Source organism: Microchirus variegatus (genome assembly GCF_963457635.1).
Source record: "Microchirus variegatus genome assembly, chromosome: 5".
NCBI lineage: Eukaryota > Metazoa > Chordata > Actinopteri > Pleuronectiformes > Soleidae > Microchirus > Microchirus variegatus.
Genome location: NC_139806.1, coordinates 32347198 through 32368305, shown reverse-complemented (window position 1 = coordinate 32368305; position 21108 = coordinate 32347198). Strand labels below are relative to the sequence as shown.

Sequence of the window (21108 nt, the reverse complement as noted above, 5' to 3'; positions counted from 1 at the left end):
CGGAGAGCAATGTCTCCATAACGTAAAATTACATTTTGAGGCGAAGACATGTTTGTCAATGTTCGATTAAGGTTAGACTTGGCCAGTAGTAGTAGTAATGTCCTCTGAAATTATGGAAAACAGAAAGTGTGTGTGTGCGTGTGTGCGTGTGCGTGTGTGTGTGTGTGTGTGTGTGTGTGTGCGTGTGTGCGCGTGCGTGTGCGTGCGTGTGCGTGTGTGTGTGTGTGTGCGTGCGTGCGTGTGTGTGTGTGTGACAGGGGAGTATTTTGGGTCCTTGTGGCTGCTGGTCTCGATAACAGGGGCGGAAAAATCAATCACCTCCTTTGACAGCCATGTAAGTGGCCCCACCTCTTTATTTCCCTACTCCCCCCCCCCCCCCCCCCCCAAAACCGCCCACCCCCACCCTGTTTTTTTTTTTGTTTTTTTTTGTCAACCTCTACATGTCACTAATAGGAGATGATCCACACACTGTGGCACACACGGGCAGGAAACACCTGACACACACACACACACACACTCAGTCAGAATGCACCTGGTGTAAAGCCACAGGGATTAGCGAGTTGTTGGAGTTGCTTAACACATGTTCAGGTCACTGTCTCCATGACTCAACTGTGTGTTCAAAACACTGTTCTCCTTATTATACTCACATCTCCTCTTCCCATTCACACCCCCTCTGTTTCTCCCCCCCCCCCCCTCCCCCCCCCCATATCTGCACATGTGAGTCTGAATGTGTTTAAGGGGTGAGGAGGGGGCCACCAAATCCACAGAGAGGACTTGGCACTTGCTCGTCTTCCCTCCCCGCTTCATTGCTTTGGTCCTTCCCAAATCCTATTTCACGGTGCCAAGCATCCGCTCCCTGGGATCTCCACAGCTCCCATCTCCAGACACAGGTTTAAGCCGCTCTCCTGGCACCGACACTGGGCATGGAGAGAGAGAGAGAGAGAAAGCATGTGACGCACACACACACACACACACAAGCACCGCCAGAGACACAAACACACCTATTATATTTGCTCAGAGAGGGACTGACATCCTGAGGTGTGTACGCGGCGCTTACTCGCGTAATCTTTGTCTCGCACGCTTCATTTGCCCACACGTTCTAACTGCGTAACCTCTGACATGATTTGGGAGGTCACGCGAGAACCCTGCGAGCTGACTCCTTCTGATGACACATTCATTCATCCATCGACCAAATCGCTCGAGCAACCGTTTTCGCACACCAAACACAACTCAAGAACTCATTCAGTCCACAAAAAAAATCAGTCTAATGTACCTGTTGACGCTGTTTCACTTTCACAAATGGATAAACTAAAAGACTAAAGGCCTAATTATCACCTCATTAATTTGTTTTCCCATCATACAGAGTAAACTTCTGCTTCAACGGCTCCTCCAATTACGACTAATCAAACCAATTCATTAGCTGCTAAATTACCTGAATCTGCATCAACCATGTTCTCTGAACCCAGGGGGGAAACATAATATGAGCATCGTTGCATTGACAAAAACTGATGTGCTTTTGCGCAACAGCCACTAGATGGCACCAAATATCTGAGATTACTGCTCATGCGAGCCAGTTTTTTTTTCCTGTTAAGCACATTCTCCAAACTCTCGAAAATAAAACCAATATTCTTTACGAACGTGTGATGAACTCTAATCATAATGCTTATAATAAATCTAAAACAACTGTCATGACGTTTGTTTTACTGTCAGATGGATCTAGAGTTAAACTGTATTATATATTTTTGAACTTACACCAATTAGATAGACCAGTTGACTGACAGTGAGACTTCTTATTACATGAAAACCCAGGGTTCCTTACTCAGGACCACCTCGTCCCCTGACCTGTCCCAGAATTTGAACCGTTGACTCTCTAATCAGCCTAATTCCCCTCCACTTGGCCACTGGCTGTCCTTATCAATTAATTGTTGTAAATATCACTTTACAACAATTGTCAAAGCTGGACTTTTGCTTTTAGTTTATTTGCTCATGATTTTGTCTTGAGTTTTCATTTGGTTTTGGTTGGTTGTTTGGTCCTGATCTGTCCTGTTCAGTGATGTTTGAGTCCCTGTTCCTTTTGTTCCCTATTTGTTTGTTAATTTTTGATTAATGACTCATCTTTCTTTTTTGTTTCTTATGTTTTTTGCTTTTTTTAATTAAAGTCATACCCTAGCCATGCATTTGGATCCTACTGAGGTGCACAATGTACCGTTAAAGCATATGATGTATGCCAAAGGTATATGAAAATGCATGACAATTTTCAGGATTTTGTACCTCAGAACTGGAAACATCATCTTAACACTGAAGTGATGTAAACACTATAATACTGTATATACAGAATAAAACACAAGTTCATCAAAGTGCTCACCTCAGTGGATGTGGAATATAAACTGATCCTACACACCTTTTCAAAATAGACAAATAAACTTAACACATGCCCCATAACAAGTGCTGTAATGGTTGTAAAACACTGAGGACATCATGCAAAAACTGAGTTTTCTGAGGTTTGAAAGAAAAGCATCAATCACTCCAGTTTCACTATATCCACTATACTGTACACGAGTGCAATTATGGTCAATTTTTCTGTTGGCCACATATTAATCGCCACCTAATATCTTATTCTATCTAATTCCCCCTTCAATAAAGTCTCATGCAGCTTTATACAGATATATAACACATTCCATAAACCCAGCTGACTCAGGGCTAAAGGCAGAGTACACCATGGACAGCTGGTCACCAGTCTATCACAGAAACAACACAACAGAGACAGATAACCATTCGCCATTCTCCGTACCTGGAGAAAACCCATGCACACACAGGGAGAACAGCAAGCTCCAAACCTGGGACTTTTTGCTGTAAGGCAACAGAGCTTCATTTTTAATGAATAAATCAAGTTTGATTGTACTAAAGTGAGAATGTTGTCAACCATTTTCTTTGTTTCAGGGTGCGTTTGTCTTGTCTTGAACACTATGTGTCCTGCTGATGATCAGGTCAATTTGACATCACTCGGTTAGTTGAACAACTGTTATATCTTATGGCTATAAAGACGGCTGTCCATATACACAGACTGTACATTTGGCTCACAGGGAAATGATGGCAACACGATTTAAAATAACCCACTGCCCCATATGCACTTCTCTGTCATCCATGAGGGAAAGAGAGAACGATGACTCACTTCCTCCACTCAGACGGAACAGCATGGAACTCTGCTTTCAACAACAAATATCAACTTGTGCTATTGAAAATATAAAAATAAACAGGTCAAATTGGATGAGACTGATCTCCACAACATGACCGCGTCATAAAAAAACAAAACGCGAATCGTTTGTCACAGGCCATAAACAAAGAGCGTGCTGTAATCTGTCCACTGAGGCGTATACTCATCATTAGACACTAAGTGCCCCTGGAGTGTTGAGGGAGGGAAACAGCGGCATCAAGCCGTGGCAGGTCAGAGCTTAAAGTGCTGCATCCTCCATGTATTATTAATAACGTCTGCACTAATTGAAAGTTATAACTCCGCAAATGAAATGTCTGAGGCAAACGTCACGTCCTTTCCTCTTCAGGTGGAGGAGAGACTACATTTAGATCTGCTCTTGATGACAGACGCTGCAGTGTGATGATAAACGGCATGTTTGCTACACACATGAGCCCTGTTGTGTAACAGAATTGAATTATGAATCATCTCTTAAAGGTACAATATGTAGTATTTATGGGTTTATATAACCCAAAATCCACTTTTTTATACATATTATGTGCTCCTGCATTGTCTAGTCGCTGTATAATAGTTTTTGTTTCATTTTCGTAGTGTTTCAAAAAGTCATGTAAAATAACATGGTCGCGGGCCGCGGTTGCATAGCCACTGTTAGCAGCGAGACGCCATGTTTCTACCGGAGCCTGTAAGGACAAACGCGAGAGAACAAATCAAGCGTTTCTTTACTTGTAGCAGGAAGTCCCGCCTCCTCTCTCTCCGCTTCGTCTGCTACGGCCGCGGTAGCTCCGCCCTCTCCCTCACCTCACGAACCTCATCTGCTGACACGGAGAAAGACGACGAGGACGACATTTGACCAGCTGCGGATACCGTAGCGCTCAGGGAAGGGAGGGGGTGAGCAGAGCAGCAGGTCTTTGTTGTACATTTCAGCCTCTCCTCTAGATGGCACTATAAACTACTTATTTCCCCTTTAATATGTTGGACTGTTCTCGTGTTATTTTGAATTTCAGCATTTTACCTCATCTTTTGCCTTCTTTACATCAAATATATAAAAAAAGGAATGGATCGAGAAAACAACGCAGCATCCAGCAATCAAACTGAAATCAGCGACACATTGAGGGCTGCATTCAAAATCATACAAAATAATCATTGAACTGTGTACTGAGATGGAAAGTATGGACATTATGAAAAATTAACATTACATCTTGTGGGTTTTATTTATGTTAATGAATTATTAATTAGTCTATTAAGAGCAATACATGGAAATAAATTATAATTATTTGACTGGTATGACAATTCTCAAAAGGTGCTGTCGTGATGTTTCATTTAATTGATTTAGAAAGCATGGATTCATTATTTTTTCTAATATCAAAAACAGAATCAGGATGCGTAATACCCGGTTAATACATTCCTTGGTTTATTAGCGAGCCAATTTTCTTTTCATAACCTGCCAACCCCCGAGTGTATTCTTACAATAATTGTGTCATGAATGAAGCCTTGAGTTTTCCAGCAGTTGTAAAAGGGTGAATGTCTTAATAGAACATTACCAGAGAGTAAAGCATTTGGGGCATGTGAAATGTCTCTAATTATACTCTGAAGTTAAATATAGTCTACAGTTGGTCCCAAAAAAAAGAAAAAATAATAACACATCAGTTGCTTTACAGTGTGTACAGGCTGTGTGAGTACTCTTATACACAGCCTGTACAGCTCTTGTTTCAAATTCATTTACATTAAAAAATAAAAAGTCAAACAGTTTCCAACTCACCTTCCTGTCAAGTGATTATTTGTAAGTTAATCCATGACTGTACACCAGATCTGATCCTGCATTTTTTTTTATTATTGTTTTATTTTTATTTGGATATCATGTAAAAAAAAACACATTTTTGAAGAAGATGATTGTGCAGGGTAGAACAGAAGACAAGAAAAGACACCTCAAACATCATAACAAGAATAAAGATACAGAAAATCTTATTTGTGGTATATTTTTTAGGGTAACTTTATAATAACAAAAGTAAATAAACATAAGACCTCGTGGAGCAGCACTGACCTTGAACTTAAACAGATATTGGTCAAGATAAATAAATGATCACATGCAAATATACACAATGCGTCTGTAGGAAAACAAGAAGAGAAAAAAGTCATAAATTAAAGTCATGAAAGAGACCTGGAAAAAGTTTGTGGACATTCTCATTGTTGATTCTTCTCAAGACATTAATACTTGTAAATCTGTGTATCTTCCATCACAGTTGTGGTGGGAAAAAAAAGTCATCAATTATTATTATTTGAACATGCATATTCAAGCCTTGACTGCATAAAAGGTTGTTTGTTTGTTCGTTAATTTACATGGTTGATGCAGAAGTTACTGGAGGTGAAGCTGAGGACATTTAATTTATGTATATTTGTGTTTATCGCTTTACATTTAACACTTTTGTTTGAGAGGGGCTGAGGTTTGTTTGTTTGTTTGTTTGTTTGTTTTGTAGTTCTAACAATAGGTAATTGTGTTGTTATCGTGTATATCAGGGGTCACCAACCTTTTTGAGATGAGAGCTACCTTAAGGGTAAAAAATAATATGGAGGGCTACCACATTAACATTTTTTTTTTTTTGTTTACCATTTAAATGATTAATATTATGCATTAAACTGCATACACATTCATTCCAGTGCTTACTCCTAACTATAACCAGTTTTTATAAACAATATCAAAGATATTTTACTGAGCGATCATACGGATACATGCAAGTGAGGTGAAGTGAAGTGAGCCCGCGGGCACCGTATTGGCTGCCCGCGGGCTACCAGGTGACCCCTGGTGTATATTGTAGACTTAAAGGTGAAGTAAGTAGTTTATAGTGCCATCTAGAGGAGAGGCTGAAATTTACAACAAAGAACTGCTCCTCTGCTCACCCCCTCCCTTCCCTGAGCGATACGGTATCCGCAGCTGGTCAAATGTCGTCCTCGTCGTCTTTCTCCGTGTCAGCAGATGAAAAACATGGCGTCTCGCTGCTAACAGTGGCTATGCAACCGCGGCCCGCGACCGTGTTATTTTACATGACTTTTTGAAACCCTACAAAAATGAAACAAAAACTATTATACAGCGACTAGACAATGCAGGCGCACATAATATGTATAAAAAAGTGGATTTTGGGTTATATATTAACCCATAAATACTACACAGTGTCCCTTTAAAATAAAGTGAATCAAAGCTTACTAAAAAAAAAAAAAGAAAACATGTAGGTCACTTCTTTTAGTGGACTGCACTGATGGCGCCTCCGTGCGCATGCGCGGAGCGGTCACCTGACGGCCGCGAGCTGCCTGCTTGAGGACCGTCGCCGCGTCTTCTCCGCGCTTCACCGAGAGCCTCCACGGTCAGCTCACAGAGCGGGACTCCGTCTGTCTGTCTGTCTGTCTGTCTGCCGCAGGAAGGAAACAACTTCACCACCCGGGGAGTGGACTCACCGGCGAGAACGGCCCCGTGTGGAGCTTTGTGAAGGTCGCTGTGAAATGGAGCCCACAGCCGCGGCGGCGGCGGCGGCGGCAGCAGCGTGAGTGCGGGTCGGTGTAATCACTCTTGCTGTATGTGGCTCTTCCCCCAGCGATGCCATGAAAACCAGCAGCCGACTGGGAGAGCGCTGCTCCTCGCTAACACAGTCACGGGGGAGGCGGCGGTGGTGCTGATGCTGCTGCCGGTGGTGAGAAGCTATGGGTGCCGGTGGAAAGAGCCGCATTAGGTAGCGTTTACGAACAACTGAGGAGTTTAGTCGTCGCCGGAGCTGCGTAAAGGATGGATTTCACCCTGCTCCGGAATATCATCAGCAGATACGTAAGTCCTACCCCCTCCATCCATCCATGCATCATCCATCCATCATCCATCCATGCATCCATCCTCCCCAGCGTCTGTCAGCACCATCACACTGTGGACGCTGTGATGGGACGATGCTATCAAGCGATATTCGATGTAATCGCGGTTGAAATCACACATCGATCGTGGTCCATTTCCATTTTAGTGAGGTAATAGTGCACGGAGAGAATTGTTGTCTCAACATACACTCGTTGGTCAATAGCTAAACCTGTTCAGCTGCTGTTTAATGTCAATGTTGACAATTTGCTGAAGTTCAAACCAAGCAAACTCTGAAAAATATCCAGTTTAATTCCCTTTGTTATGTGGAGCTAAACTATCTGATCGTTTGTATTCATTATTTAAAAAAATACAAAAAAAACAAGGCCAATTCATTAGTTATCAAAATGAATGACACTTAATTTCTGAATAGATTTATTGTTGCAGCCCTACTTTAAAGGTGGTGTTGTGTAATGGGGTTGCTGGTGCCTGACTGTTATTGGAGTTGGTCTGAGTATTTTCAAAAAACTGACCTGGCAACCGTCTCCAGGGTTTACAGAGAAGTGTCTGAAAAAGAGAAACTACACAGTGAGCAGCAGTTGATGCCAGAGTTCACAGGAGAGCGACCCCAACAGTTAGTCAAGTAACCACGTGTTACAACCTCAGGCCAAACCTCTCGTCTTCACATGTCTTTGTGTAATTCAGTGGTCCATTACTGTCCGATTATTAAAAAAAAAAAAGACAATAAAAAGGACAGTAAGCATGTAGACTTGTTTGTGTTTACGCGAGAAGGTCAAGTGGTACATGCACTCGACAACCCACTGGTCAAAGAATACAAGGACATACAAATTGGGCAAACTCCTGGTGAGAAATAATAAGCAGACATACAAAAATAAGAGCTGTTTGAATTCTCTCAGTGCTGAGGAAAGATGGATTGCTTTCTTTTGTATATACTTTAGTGTAAGTTACATGGGACCGTCCGAAATTTAAAGTTCCTTTATGGTAGGAAATCTCGAGTTAGCAATCCTACAAACTACCTATGTCTAAAACCTCAATATTTAACAGGGCAGTGTGGTGTGTTCAGGGACCGTTTAGTAGACGGCACATAATCAGCGGTGCTGTCCGGTGAGCTGAAGATCAATGCCGAATTGTAGATCCGTTAAAAAGACTCAAACATCCTAAAAACGTGGGTTAATCTCCTGCATCACATACCCTGTGATGCTGCTGTTTTCAGTCCAAAGACTGTGTCAGACGGAGTGTGTGCTCCCGTCATGAAGGACCTACTGAACGAATGTTTTTAATTAACTCGCATCCGGTTGCGTACATTGAACCGCAGAAGAAGAATAAGGTCCGTTGTGGAGGTGTTTCACGAGCGACAGTGTCTTCTGACTCCGGGTCAAAGGGACTGCGGCGGGGAGTCGTGAAGAAGCTATTTTTAAACACTGTTAAAACAATGTTTTGATAACGAGTAGCAGTGCATCCACCGTTCCAGAGGGGGGCGCTGCGCTTCTGAGAGCTGGTGGGCTAATTACGTCACTTCCGGGTATTGGCCAATCGCAGGACAGTTGGGAAGTGCTCTACGCTGGCTGGCCAATCACAACACACTCTGTCTTCTGGGGTGAGAGATTTATGTCTGAAACACCGCGGCTAAAGAGAGCTTCAGTGAGGAGAGATTTCTATCGGCTCGTTTACAGCAACTAGGAGGTTTTTGACCATAAAAACAAGTTAATGTATGTAAGTAGAGCTCCATACCTAACATATATGTGCGATAGAACCACTCTGTGGGAGCTTTAACAACGTTCGTAAACCTATGTTATGTATGTATGTGTTATGTATACATGTAGCAAGCACAGGGCATCTCCACATGTATAACAAATTTCAACTTGCACTAAAGCGATAACTAGCGCTGTAGACATGTTTGTGGCATCAGATGTGACCTTATTTGGTGGTGGAAAAACCATGTTTTTGAGCATGTACTTGTTATTGTTACACTGATATTGTTAATATGATAGCGAGGGCCTTAGTGTGGTACCCTGCAAACAAATGGCACCACGTAGACAATCAAAAGGGAAATCAAGTTATCGTGACATAAAACCAATGATCCGAGACTAAACTAGACGAGTCTAAAATGGCAGACCCATCTGCGCTGAACGAGAGAGAGAAAAGATTGAGAATCAAATTGAATCAAGGCTTTGGAGGACGGTGACACCCCTGCCTGGCTCAGAGGCTGTGATAAAACACTGGTCATCATCAGCAGTGATAAACATTTCACTCCAGCTACTTTGGCAGCTCATTGGCTCTGTGGGCTTTACGCTGTTTTTCTGTGCAGCTAAATGGGGAATGTGCTAGCGGCTGCAGATGCAGCAGTGGCCAGTGAATGTGTGGAATAGAAATGAACTTGGCTGGCCCACTTAAATGGTATTTAGTGAGTTACAACATGCGTGCATACTAAACTATCACATGGCTTCCAGTTGCCCTGGTCTGCAGAGGAAATAAATCCCAGTCAGGACTCAGAAACAAGCTGGAGGAGGAGAGGCCTCGCTGAGACTCGCTCTGCAGTGTTAGCCTGTGAACTGTTGTGCTACAGGTGCAATTTTAAGTCCAGCATTGACACAAACTGTGGAATTTATAGGTCAAAACAGTTTTTAATGAATTATATACTTATACAAACCTGTACTTATCAGTACATTCTGACATACTGGACCTTTATCTCTTGTTTTATTATTGTTGTTGTTGTTGTTGTTGTTGTTGGATTAGAATACTCCTGTACTCTCTGTAATACAGGACTCATGTGCTATAGTCAATCATATTGTACTTTACTATACATTGTGATAAAAGTAAAGCGGTAAAGTCTGGGATTTTAATTATTTTCCTAATGGCCTGACAACATTATCCTGATGTCAACTTCTTCAGCCAGTTAAACTTCTGTACAAACTGGTGTTGTTTAGAGTGTAGCTTAAAAAAAAAAAAAAAATAATTAAAATATAGGGTTGGCATGATACTGGAAGTTCAAACCAATACCAGGATTAGAACCAAAAAATAAGAACAAAACCCTGAAGGAAGGCAGTACCTAACAGTTTGTGTTCCCATTAACTATTCATTTTCTCTACAACTTGGGTCTGGGTGCCATATTTTCATTGCCGATCAAATAAGAGTTGGTACGGTCGGCTGCCATTGTTTGTCTTGTTGCTGGTCAACTTTTCTCAGCTTCATCCTGGGATTCCTAGAGAAACTCAAACAGTTTCCAGACAAATATTTCTTGTCAGATAACAAGAAATAACAAATAACCGTTACAGATGACCTATAGACACTGTTGCAAATGAATATCGAATCTGATACTAATGTGTAGCATCGATTAGCATCCGAGTATTGATTTTTCTTTGACAACCATTTTAAAATACATATTTCATGAGTCAGAAAGACAATGTATAAACATTTTGTCCCACCCCTACTCATTATATTGTGATTGAAGAAAATTAGATTGCAGTAATTATTGTTGTATAAATTATTGCCCTAGCACTGTAGGAAATACATCCACATCAAGCACAGCAAAGCAGATGGTGGTGACCTGTGACCATGTCAGTCGCCTGCTCTGGTCTGAATCGGTCGACGCCATTAGCAGCCTGTAATTATCTACAGGGACAGGAAGCAGCTGGTGTCGGTGAGGCTGACTATAGAGAACAGGTGTTTATCATGAATCAGCTCTGACGGGGGGTCAGCGATGCTCAGCAGACATGATGACACCTGTAGGATATTGACACATCTGCAGTATACTGTACAGATTGTGACCCTTTCACCTGACCTTTAAACCCGACTGTGAGCATAACTATGTTTGTGTGCATGTGTGCGTGTGCGTGTAAGGCAGGTGACAATGTGCGGGGGGGGTTTGACGGATGTTCCACCAGAGCCGATATCAGGGGAAATCAGATCCACCACTGAGACGGAAAGGAGGAGGGAAGGATGGGGTCATCGGAGATGCCCCTCGACTCCCCCCCCCCCTTTTCCCCTCTGCAACGTTATGAAGTAGACAAGGAATTAATCATTAATTCAATTATCTGCATATTGATTTAAGATTGGAACGGTGGCTGCTGTGTAGCTGTACCCTCTATTTCCTTTCATCTCACCTCCTGTTAACCCTGCCGTTTGATGAATAACTACTCCCTTAATGAGACCCTGCAGAAGAAACAAACATGACATCATGCACGGCGATTAACACGATAAGCAGCGCACACCGAGCCTTATGCTCTGGGCAGAGAGCAGTAAACTGCCATCAAGGTCAGTGCCCAAATGTGGGCAGGCAGGCGGCCTCAAAGGCTTTCATCATCTACAGAAAAAGGAACAAGAGGTAAATCCTCTTCAGCCACTGAAGAGTATACATGCGATTGAGTTCTCTTCGCTCCACTGGGCAGGTTTATGAGCCTTTTACTTCAAATGGTCCCTTATCATCGCGCTGTCATTGACTTGGTGGCTTGTCCTTGACGGGTTTTCCTGTGAAGGGTGTATTTCTTAACCCTGCTTCTTTTTTTTTTTTTTTGCATTAGTTTGGATTGTAAACTAAATGTGAATTCACAGATGCAACATAACCAGCCTGGTTAAAGAAGAAGAACAATTAGATCCTGGACATCTCTATGGTTGTATATTTAAGTTTATGAAGGGAAACATTCATTCATTCATTCATTCAATCAGCATCTACCACTTTATCCTCCACATATATTAACTTTAATTTAGTTAATATTGTGCGTAATTAAAATGTTTCTTTTTTTATTGTGTTCTGGCACCGATTTCACCACAGCGAATTCCCTGTATTGATTCTAGCATACATGGAAAGGCGGGGTATACCCTGGACTAGCGACCTGTCTAATTAGTGTCCAATTAACCTCTGTTGTTTTAGGACTGTGGATGGAAGCTAGAGAACCCGCACATGGGGAGAACATGCAAACTCTGACCAGGTCGCAAACCTATGTCTTTTTGCTGCAGTTTCAAAAAATCTGGCCCATCACAGTGCAGTTCATAAAGAAAGGGCGATCCTATTGGCTGGTCTCCCAAGCACCTGTGCGTACCTTGTCCTTGTTGGAAAAGGTGCCGTTACAAAATTGGCAACACCTATCCTGCTGATATAATCTTCCAACTTCCTGAACAAAAAATGCTTCTGCAGTTGAGCTGGAGCAATAGCAACTAGGGCTGGGCAGTATATCGATATTATATCCATATCATGACATGAGACAAGAGGTCGTCTGATAAGCAGGGTTCCAGTATGGAAAAGTATGGCATTTAATTAGAGTAATTTCCAGGTCTGGATAAGTATGGAAAAATATTTGTGTTGTTTCCAGACTGTCATCTCACTTTCTAAAATTAAATATATTAATATATAGAAATCAAAACAAGTTACTAACACAACATAGCCGACCTGTATATGATATGAAACTAATCAAGCTGGCTGTAGAATGGTGTGGAGTTACCATGGTGTAGGAACTCTGGCTAAGGTATCTGTGATGATTTATCCTGGTTTTAAAGGCTGTTGTATTTATAATTAATATATTTATTCTGTGGAATAAATTAGTGAAATACACTAAATATTATAAATGGCTTAAATATTGATGTCACACATGTGTATTTAAAAGTCACTTGATAACAATTAAAACCAAATTTTTTGTGTGATAGCAGAATTTGACCATATTTATTGGCAATTTCATAATTTCTCACACACGGAAATATCCTTCATTTAACATGAAAAAGCCAAAGAACTGAACCACCTATTCTAGTCTAAGATGCGAGGTATTTACTGTAGATATTTGACTGGAGTATATGAATTGTCACTCTCCTTTGAGAAGCGCTAACATCTCAAAAGAGGCTTTTCATGAGCAAACTGTGTGCAGCTTTATGCATATTGGGATAAAGCCTATACGAAAATAAGAATAATTATGATAAAATTATCATGGAAACAGCATTTTAAGAGCCCTAAAACGGAGTGGGGAAATCTCAAACAAACTTCAATCAGTAAATTTGATTGATAAATTTGAAGTTTGTACACAGCGGGCAAGTCATATGCACATGCATCATTTCTTCTTCTCTAGTTTTGGTGTAGCAGCGTTGCAGCGCCAGCTACAGACCTGGCATATTATGTGCTACAGTGTTTATAGTTGTTTTGTACGGAAGCGTATTGCATTCACTTGAAAAAAAAAAAAATCCTGTTTTCTCACTAATTAATTTTCGGTTTGATTTTTTGAATATTTTTTTCCCTGTTTTTCTGTCAAATTTTTTTCTGTTTTTCTGAGTAATTTTTTTTCTGTTTTTCTGAGTAATTTTTTTTTCTGTTTTTCGTGCAAATCCTTTTTCCCTGTTTTTCAGAGTAATTTTTTTTCTGAATTATCGAGAACTCTCGCGAGAACCTCCAACCTGCAAGTGACTCCCATACACCCATGAATATACATCCATGCATACACATATGGTGACTCCTTCCTGCACATACATGCCTCATAAATGATCTACCGTAGCGGGTCAATTAAGGTAAGGCGTGTAATTAGTTACACACAGGCTATGATACTCTAGTTAGTTATGTTTTGGACTGTATCCTTCTATCGTAAGCCTATCGTAAGCCTATCCCCTGTTTTACGGAGGAAAAAAATTTGCACGAAAAACAGAAAAAAAAATTACTCCGAAAAACTGAAAAAAATTACTCCGAAAAACAGAAAAAAATTACTCCGAAAAACAGGAAAATAATTAGACAGAAAAACAGGGGAAAAAAATATTACTCAGAAAAACAGAAAAAAGATTATTCAAAAAATCAAACCGAAAATCAATTACTGAGAAAAACTGGATTTTTTTTTTTTTTCAAGTGAATGCAATACGCTTCCGTAGTTTTGGGCGTTTCGCGTGGATGAAGACACTTCCTGAAATGAGGATTTATAGATAGGGCCTTATACTTCAACCTACACTGTGATGTCTAAATCTGTGTTGCCTGAATAAACTTAATCATTGACTTCAGTCCATTCAAATGTATCCAGATCTGTACTCCATAGTGATAAGGGAAATATATTTTCTGAAGACTTGCAGTGCATCGATTCCTGCTTTTGAGCCTGTTTGCGACTCACAATAAAGCTGATGAGTTGCGTCTTTCTGGTTCAGTTAATAGCTTTTGTAAAGATAGGTATGGTGTCATGTTATTTTGCAGAGCTAAGTTTAAACGGGATATTATGTTGTGTAATATGATAAAGCTGTTCTGTAGTTTTTTTTTCTCTCTGTTGGCATAAAGGTAGCCCTCATGCAATATACAGTACAGTATATGCTAGATATGTGTGTGCGCGTTGTGTGTGTGTGTGTCATCTTTGTTTTTTTCTGGCATAAACGCTGACCTTGTCCTCATAGAGACCAAAACCTGGTCCCAATGAGGCTATAATAATATATATAATAGGCTATAATTACTGTAGTTATGGTTAAGGTTAGGACTGTCCAAATGAATGGAAGTAGAGTGTGTGAGTGTGTGTGTTGTGTGCGTGCGTGCACTATAGTTCTGATATGTCAGCAGACCCAGGGCAAGGCAGGAAGAGATTTTATTTATAATGAGATTCGTCTGTAAAATGATCTCCTGTGTGAGTACGTATATATGTGAATGTGTTTGAAACTGTGTGTGTCCACCAGAAAAAAATAGAAGACAAATGTTTTCAAGTAGAAATCACACTGAAATAAGCAAATTGCAAGGGCTGCAATTTAATCGTTCTATTTTTTTTTTGTTAGATGTTATACTGTATGTTCTGTACCGTCCTTAAAAATGCATTACATACAGTATAACAGTAAATATTGAACTGAAGCTTTACTTAAAAAGTTAAAGGTCACATAGAGTGGTCCTGTTGCACATATATGTTAGTTATGAGGTCTACTTACATATATTAACTTGTTTTTATGGTCAAAAACCTCCTAGTTGCTGTAAACTAGCCGATAGAAATCCTCTTTTCTGACAGTGTTTTTCAGCCGCGATGTTTCAGAGTGAACTTTCACCCCCAGAAGACAGAGTCTTGTGATTGGCCAGTACTATCCAGCACATCCGTTCTCAGAAGCGCAGCGCCCCCCTCTGGAACGGTCGATGCACTGCTCCTCATTATCAAAACATTGTTTTAACAGTGTTTAAAAATAGCTTCGTCACGACTCCCCGCCGCAGTCACTTTTATGACTTTATACCGGAGTCAGACCCAGAGTCAGAAGACACTGTTGCTCGTGAAACACCTCCACAACGGACGTTATTCTTCTTCTGCGGTTCAATGTACGCAACCGGATGTGCCCGGACTAGTGCCCGGAGCAGGAGGATCGGTTGTTCAGGAGAACCGTTGCTTACGTAACTATTACGGGATTTTCAGTGATCTCGTTGAGCCCCGAGATTACAATAAAACACAACGTTCTCAGCAATGGCTGAACTGTTTGTTTAGAACCGTCAGGGCTTCATAAACAAGGTAATGACGCAGATACACACCAAAAAAAACAGCGATAATAGGAACTTCCGGTCTAGTTCCGCTTTAAATGACCAAACCAAATTGCAACCCCCTCTAAAACTTTGACTCAGATCATTTTGACCCTCGTGTTGACGTCCTGCAGTAACGAAAGCAGGCCGTGGTGGTGTGTAATGATGCCTCAGACAGGGCTTGAGAACATAATTATGCAGTGATGCTGTGGATAAGCTGAAGAGAGATGATGAGGCGATGATCACGGTAAAATACATAACACCATTACAGGAGCATCAGGATGTCATCTTGTTTGTACTTCCATTTAACATCCTCTTGTGATGATAACACTGTGATTCATATCTATGGGTCACGGCTGCTGCGCCGTCACATCCTCCTCTTGATTCAGCCTCTATGCTCACCCTCGTTTACATCTTATCTCTAAATGTTTAAAGGCCACATTATACTTCTCCGATTGCGTAATGCGTTATCCGTCTGCGTCACCACGGAGACGCCTCGAGCCTTTAGACTTCTGCGTCGTGGTGACGGACACGCGCTGCAATTTCTCGCCCGATCAGTAGGGGTCGCTGCGCAAGGTTGTTCTGCTTCAGGCTACAGTGAGCAATGGCGTCCGAGAAAGAAAGAGAGAGAAAGACTGTTGTTGTTGAAACAGTTGCCGTTTCTCACTTTTCTGTGTGACGGAACGCAGTTTTAAGATCATTTGAGGCGAGAAATTGGCCATTCAGAGTCTAAACATGTGCCGTATGTGTTAAGATATGACGTATTTATAGTTTGGCAGCGGCGTTATCGGCGGGGATCAGCTCCGCGTCTGTGGACGCTCGGTGCTCACTTTGAGCCGGCACAGAGCAGCTTAGCTCGGCCTGTCCTGAGGACCAATCGCAGCTCTTGCCGTCTCCGTTGTCCCTTGACGGAGTGACGGACACTTAAAAAATATTTCGTGCAGTCGGGGACGACGTAGAGGCTCTTCGACAAGCTCTGCGTCGACGCAGAGTCTCTGCGTAACCTACGCAGAGCACTTTACGCAGAAGTATAAATTGGACTTAAGCGTTATTCTTTCAGTGACCTCTCACAACATGATCAGAAAAGGTGCCAGAAGGTTTCAGGAGTGCTGAGGGGGCTTTGGAAAGGTTTTCTCACAGCTTTACAGCTCTGTCAAGTCCGCTGGCTGGTGTTGAAAGGCAGACTGGAGTCTGCTTGATTACGGTTTACCGCATTAGTTACCAACGGTTAAGGGCAGGCTATTCCTGTCCCATTGCCCCCGTGGAGATGAGGCCCTGGCACAGAGTCAGAGACTGTAGGTGACAAACACACACAGGGTGTGTGTTAGCTTTGAGGTTTGCCTGCATAATAATAATAATAACAGCTGCACATCCACATGCTGCTTCATAAGTGTGTTGCCTCCCCTAGGGACACTTTTTTTTTTTATTAGAAAACAGTTTGAAGTCAGTGTTAGCATGTTCACTGTAAAATAACATTTAAAAAAAAAAATGTTTTGTTTGTTTCTTTTGGGATTACTAAAAGTAAGAACAGAGAAGAGAGTGACGGGAGAGAAGCAGCACAGCTGGATTAAAGATTTTACGTAACAGTTGGATCACAGCAAGTCAAATGAGAGAAGAAGCCTCTGACAACAGAATACATAAATAAAACAAATAATGTCATATGTGTTATTGGGAATCTTGTGGCTTTTGATATTAGCGTCAGCCATTTAGATTCCCGAGGATCACTAGATTTGCCAAATGTTCTTACTTTAGTAATGTACACCATTCACCTCCTGAAATAATCTATAACAATAATAATAATAATAATAACCAGGACTCGCAAAGTTATAAGAGTTTGTTTTTTTGTCGCAAAAATCCGACTTTGCACCGCGCACCTCGCTACACCGTTAAACAATGCGCTATCATATTCAACACGCATCATCTATCATGTGTTTTCAATGTTTCAGTGTCATTTTGAGTCGGATAGGACAATCTCTGTAAAAGTTATTACCGAAATCGTAAATAAACTTTTTTTTCGTATATTCTCTTCCACCACCAGGAGGCGATGGTTTCAAACGTGATCATTTTTGCATAGGTGTCTTCAGCAACTACCCATCATCAATCATGGCAAGTTTGGCTCCGACTTGACCTTCCATCGCAAAGTTATAATCGTTTCGTTGCGTGTTGGGAACATTTTTAATTTTCGCCAACTTTGGCGCCCCCTATCTCGTGCGCCATGCAATATTTCAAAAAACCTTTCAGATTAGTTCCTACCTCAACTGGTCCACATCGACCTCGCCAAGTTTGAAGGTGATTGCTCAAAAACTGTAGGATTTGGTATTTACGGCAAGTTATGCCGTAAATTCGCCAAAAACGCCTCCGTTTTCGCCTTCAATCCAAAATGGCGGCCTTCCTGTAGGATTCACAGGACACTTGTCATCGACTTTTATTTAAAGCTCGACCTAATGAACGTGTGTATCAAGTTTCGTTCATGTACGTTATACCCGACAGGAGTTGACCTAGCAGCACTTTTTTGCGTCAGTCTGTAGCCCCGCCCACTTCCATTTTTTGACGCACATTCACCGAACCACTTTCGTTTGACGATTTAAGCCAGGTCTGATGTTTGGGATACGTTTAGGCCTTCAAAAACGCACATTCCTCGTGTGAAGAATAATAATAATAACACTTTCAATTACAATAGGGTTCTTGCACAGTCGTGCTCGAACCCTAATAATAAAGCATTTAACAACCAAAGGCCCTCACTTTTCCAAACGGGCATTAGAATAATATCTAATACGCTGTAAGATTAATCACAATTCTAGAAGCTGCAGCTCAACAGCAGAAACATAAGCTTTGAGGCTTTGTTTTTAAGGTGTGTTTTTTTATTTGTCAAAAAAAGTCATTTCATTTGTCAGACTGCTTGGAAAAATTGAGGATGCAATTGTGCACAGTGGAATTGAATGTGACGATCACAATCGTGTATGCTGTATTGCTGTGTTTCATTTGGCGCCTTCCTTGCTGCTGCTTTTTGATGTTTGAGGTTGTATGAAGTTTGAGGTCCAAACTGAACCCAGAACACAGAAGCACCAAGAAGAAGATCCCGGGGGTTAACGTCTAGAGCAGTGATGCTGTGCGTCTGTGTTAAAACTGTTCCTTTGTGCTAGACACTTGCAGATGTGCCGAAAATACTGGTGTTGCTATGGCAATTAAAGGTTAATGAGTAGCAGTGGAGTGCATGTGGAACAGGTAGCCTCCATCTCCATCCTTTTTAGCTGATCAAGGTCTTCAGGCTCCTTTTATCTCCGCTAACAATGCTAGCACAGACTTCACATCCTCGACTAATACACATTTTTATTTTTCCCTATTCTGCTCTTTTCTTCTCCTGTTTCTTTTAATATTCCTACCCCAGGTTTACTTTGAGGTGGTTTAACCCTTCCACTCTTTAAAGCCCCTTTATTCTGCAAAGGGGCTTTAAAGGGTTCTCTGGATCAAAATGGTTCTTACTGGAACCTTTAGTGTTGCCAAGAACCCTTGAAAAAAACCCTTTCTTCGGGAAAGGGTTTTTCAGAAGCAAATGGTTCCAGGTATAGAACCTCAGCCCTTTTAGAAGAATAGAAGAACCCTTTTGGAACCCTTATTTCTAAGAGTGTATCGCTGCAAATAGAAAAGATAATATGCCTGCGTGTGCAAAATCCTTAAGTTCTTCTAATTAAGTGCTAGCCTCTATTTGATAATGTTGTTAATATGTGTTATATTTCCAATCAGAGTTGATAAAATACCATGTTATTGAACAGTAATTTGACCTTTGACCTTATCTCAGAGAAAAGTCATGTTTAATGGGTTCCAATCAAGTTGTATCCAGTTGAAACCAGTGCCATGTTGACGTTTTACAAATAGAAGTTCACCTGCAACCAGGCTCTTATTGGACGATACCAGCTGTCAGTCACACAGGTGTCCACTCATATTTGCCTCGCTTCATAGTCTAATTTCTTCTAAATGTAAACATGATTTACAAAATTGGCATCATGTGCTATTGAAGAAAACCCAAAGCTAGAGACTATTAACTCATCAGGAAAATGTTAACTGATGTAATAAATCAAGTGAGAAGCTCAACCAGGTTAATCGCCGCCTAGTAGCGATTTAAGATGTTTCTACTTCCTTATTTATTTCACCAGCAAATCACAAGAGTACCTCCCTTTTTTTTAAATGCAGTTTACGGTTTCAGTGGGCAGTGGAAAATGAAATGTTGTGATATTTTAGGCTCACGGTTTACATCGTCATGTCTTAAACTGTGTCTGTCATCTATTCAGTTAACATGAGTAGTAATTCATTAAGGCAAAGTTCAGTCAGGGGGATTCGATCAGTGAGTCAATGAGGGATCTCTTCTCCAGCAACAGCATAGAGCAGCAGTGAACGAAGGATGAGACATGAACATTTAATCAGGCCAGTTTATGATGCTTTTTATCGACAGTTCAGATAGTACCTTGCACTGCAGGGGTCACTTTTCCACTGAGAAGATAGTCCTGTTATAGGCAATGGAGCAATGCTTCTGCAAATGTGAGGCATGCTATTGCTAACGGGCCAGGTCAGTATTTGAACTATGTCTGGGCTTTTTAAAGCATCTTTTCAAATCCTAAAATACTAGACCTACATCTGTTCTCTCTTGTAAAGTCAGTGTTTAAAAGTGGGATATATTCCAGAGGGCCATAGTGTTAACATTCATTAAAAGTCGAAGCGAGGGAAATAATAATAATTAAACTAGACCTGAGTCGGGCCGGTATTTCCTGCCACTATCCTCGTGTGTGTGCCTCCGCTACACAAGGTGGCAGTATGCGCAGTTAAGCCTTTAAGTACAAAGTGATTTCAGGCTTAGCTGGCGGCTAGTTGTTAGCATGTTGAATGTCATTCAAGTCTTCCTACCATTCATGAACTTTTAAATCAGGGGTTCTCAAAGTTGTGATACCTGAGGGCCAATTTAGGAACCCAACATTGGACTGAGGGCCGCCAAAGGGAAAAAAAAGAAAAAAAACTGAAAGAAATCCCATTTGTAATAACTATGGCGTCCAAAATTTGACAAAATCAACATACTATACTACATTGTCCAAAATGTGACAATTAGAAAAAAATAATAAAAATTTGGGTCCAAAATTTGACAAAAACGTTGTACAATACTATGTCGTCCCAAATTTGACAATTTTTTTCCAAAAAAAGTTGGTCCAAAATTTGACAAAAATTACAAAAATGCCATCCCAAATCTGACAATTTTTTTCAAAAAAAAATTGGTCCAAAATTTGACAAAAACGTCATACTATACTATGTCCTCCAAAATGTGACATTTTTTTGGGAAAATATTTAAATGCCAAAATTTGACAAAAACGTCATACTATACTATGTCGTCCAAAATGTGACAATTTTCTGGGAAAATATTTAAATGCCAAAATTTGACAAAAACGTCATACTATACTGTGTCACTATGTCATCCAAAATTTGATGACATAGTAAATACAGTTGTACAGTTTACACTTATTGGTCTGTATCCAGTAATGTCCAATAAACATTTAATAAGCTTAGTAGCTCCTGGATTAAAACTATCAACTGTAATTCACTGCGGGCCGCCAGTGGCCCGCGGGCCGCACTTTG

The 21108-nt window shown here is 41.0% G+C and overlaps 1 protein-coding gene across 1 annotated transcript in view; it reads left to right on the top strand.

The window, feature by feature from the left end:
* The first annotated feature begins 6885 nt into the window (after positions 1-6885).
* The window catches only part of LOC310927976 (phospholipid-transporting ATPase IH-like), a 49137-nt gene continuing 34914 nt past the window's right edge, over positions 6886-21108 (top strand). Inside the window, exon 1 of the mRNA XM_083890433.1 lies at positions 6886-7022. Coding sequence (XP_083746559.1) covers positions 6984-7022 — 39 coding nt within the window. The 5' untranslated portion in view covers positions 6886-6983. The remainder of the gene's footprint in view (positions 7023-21108) is intronic.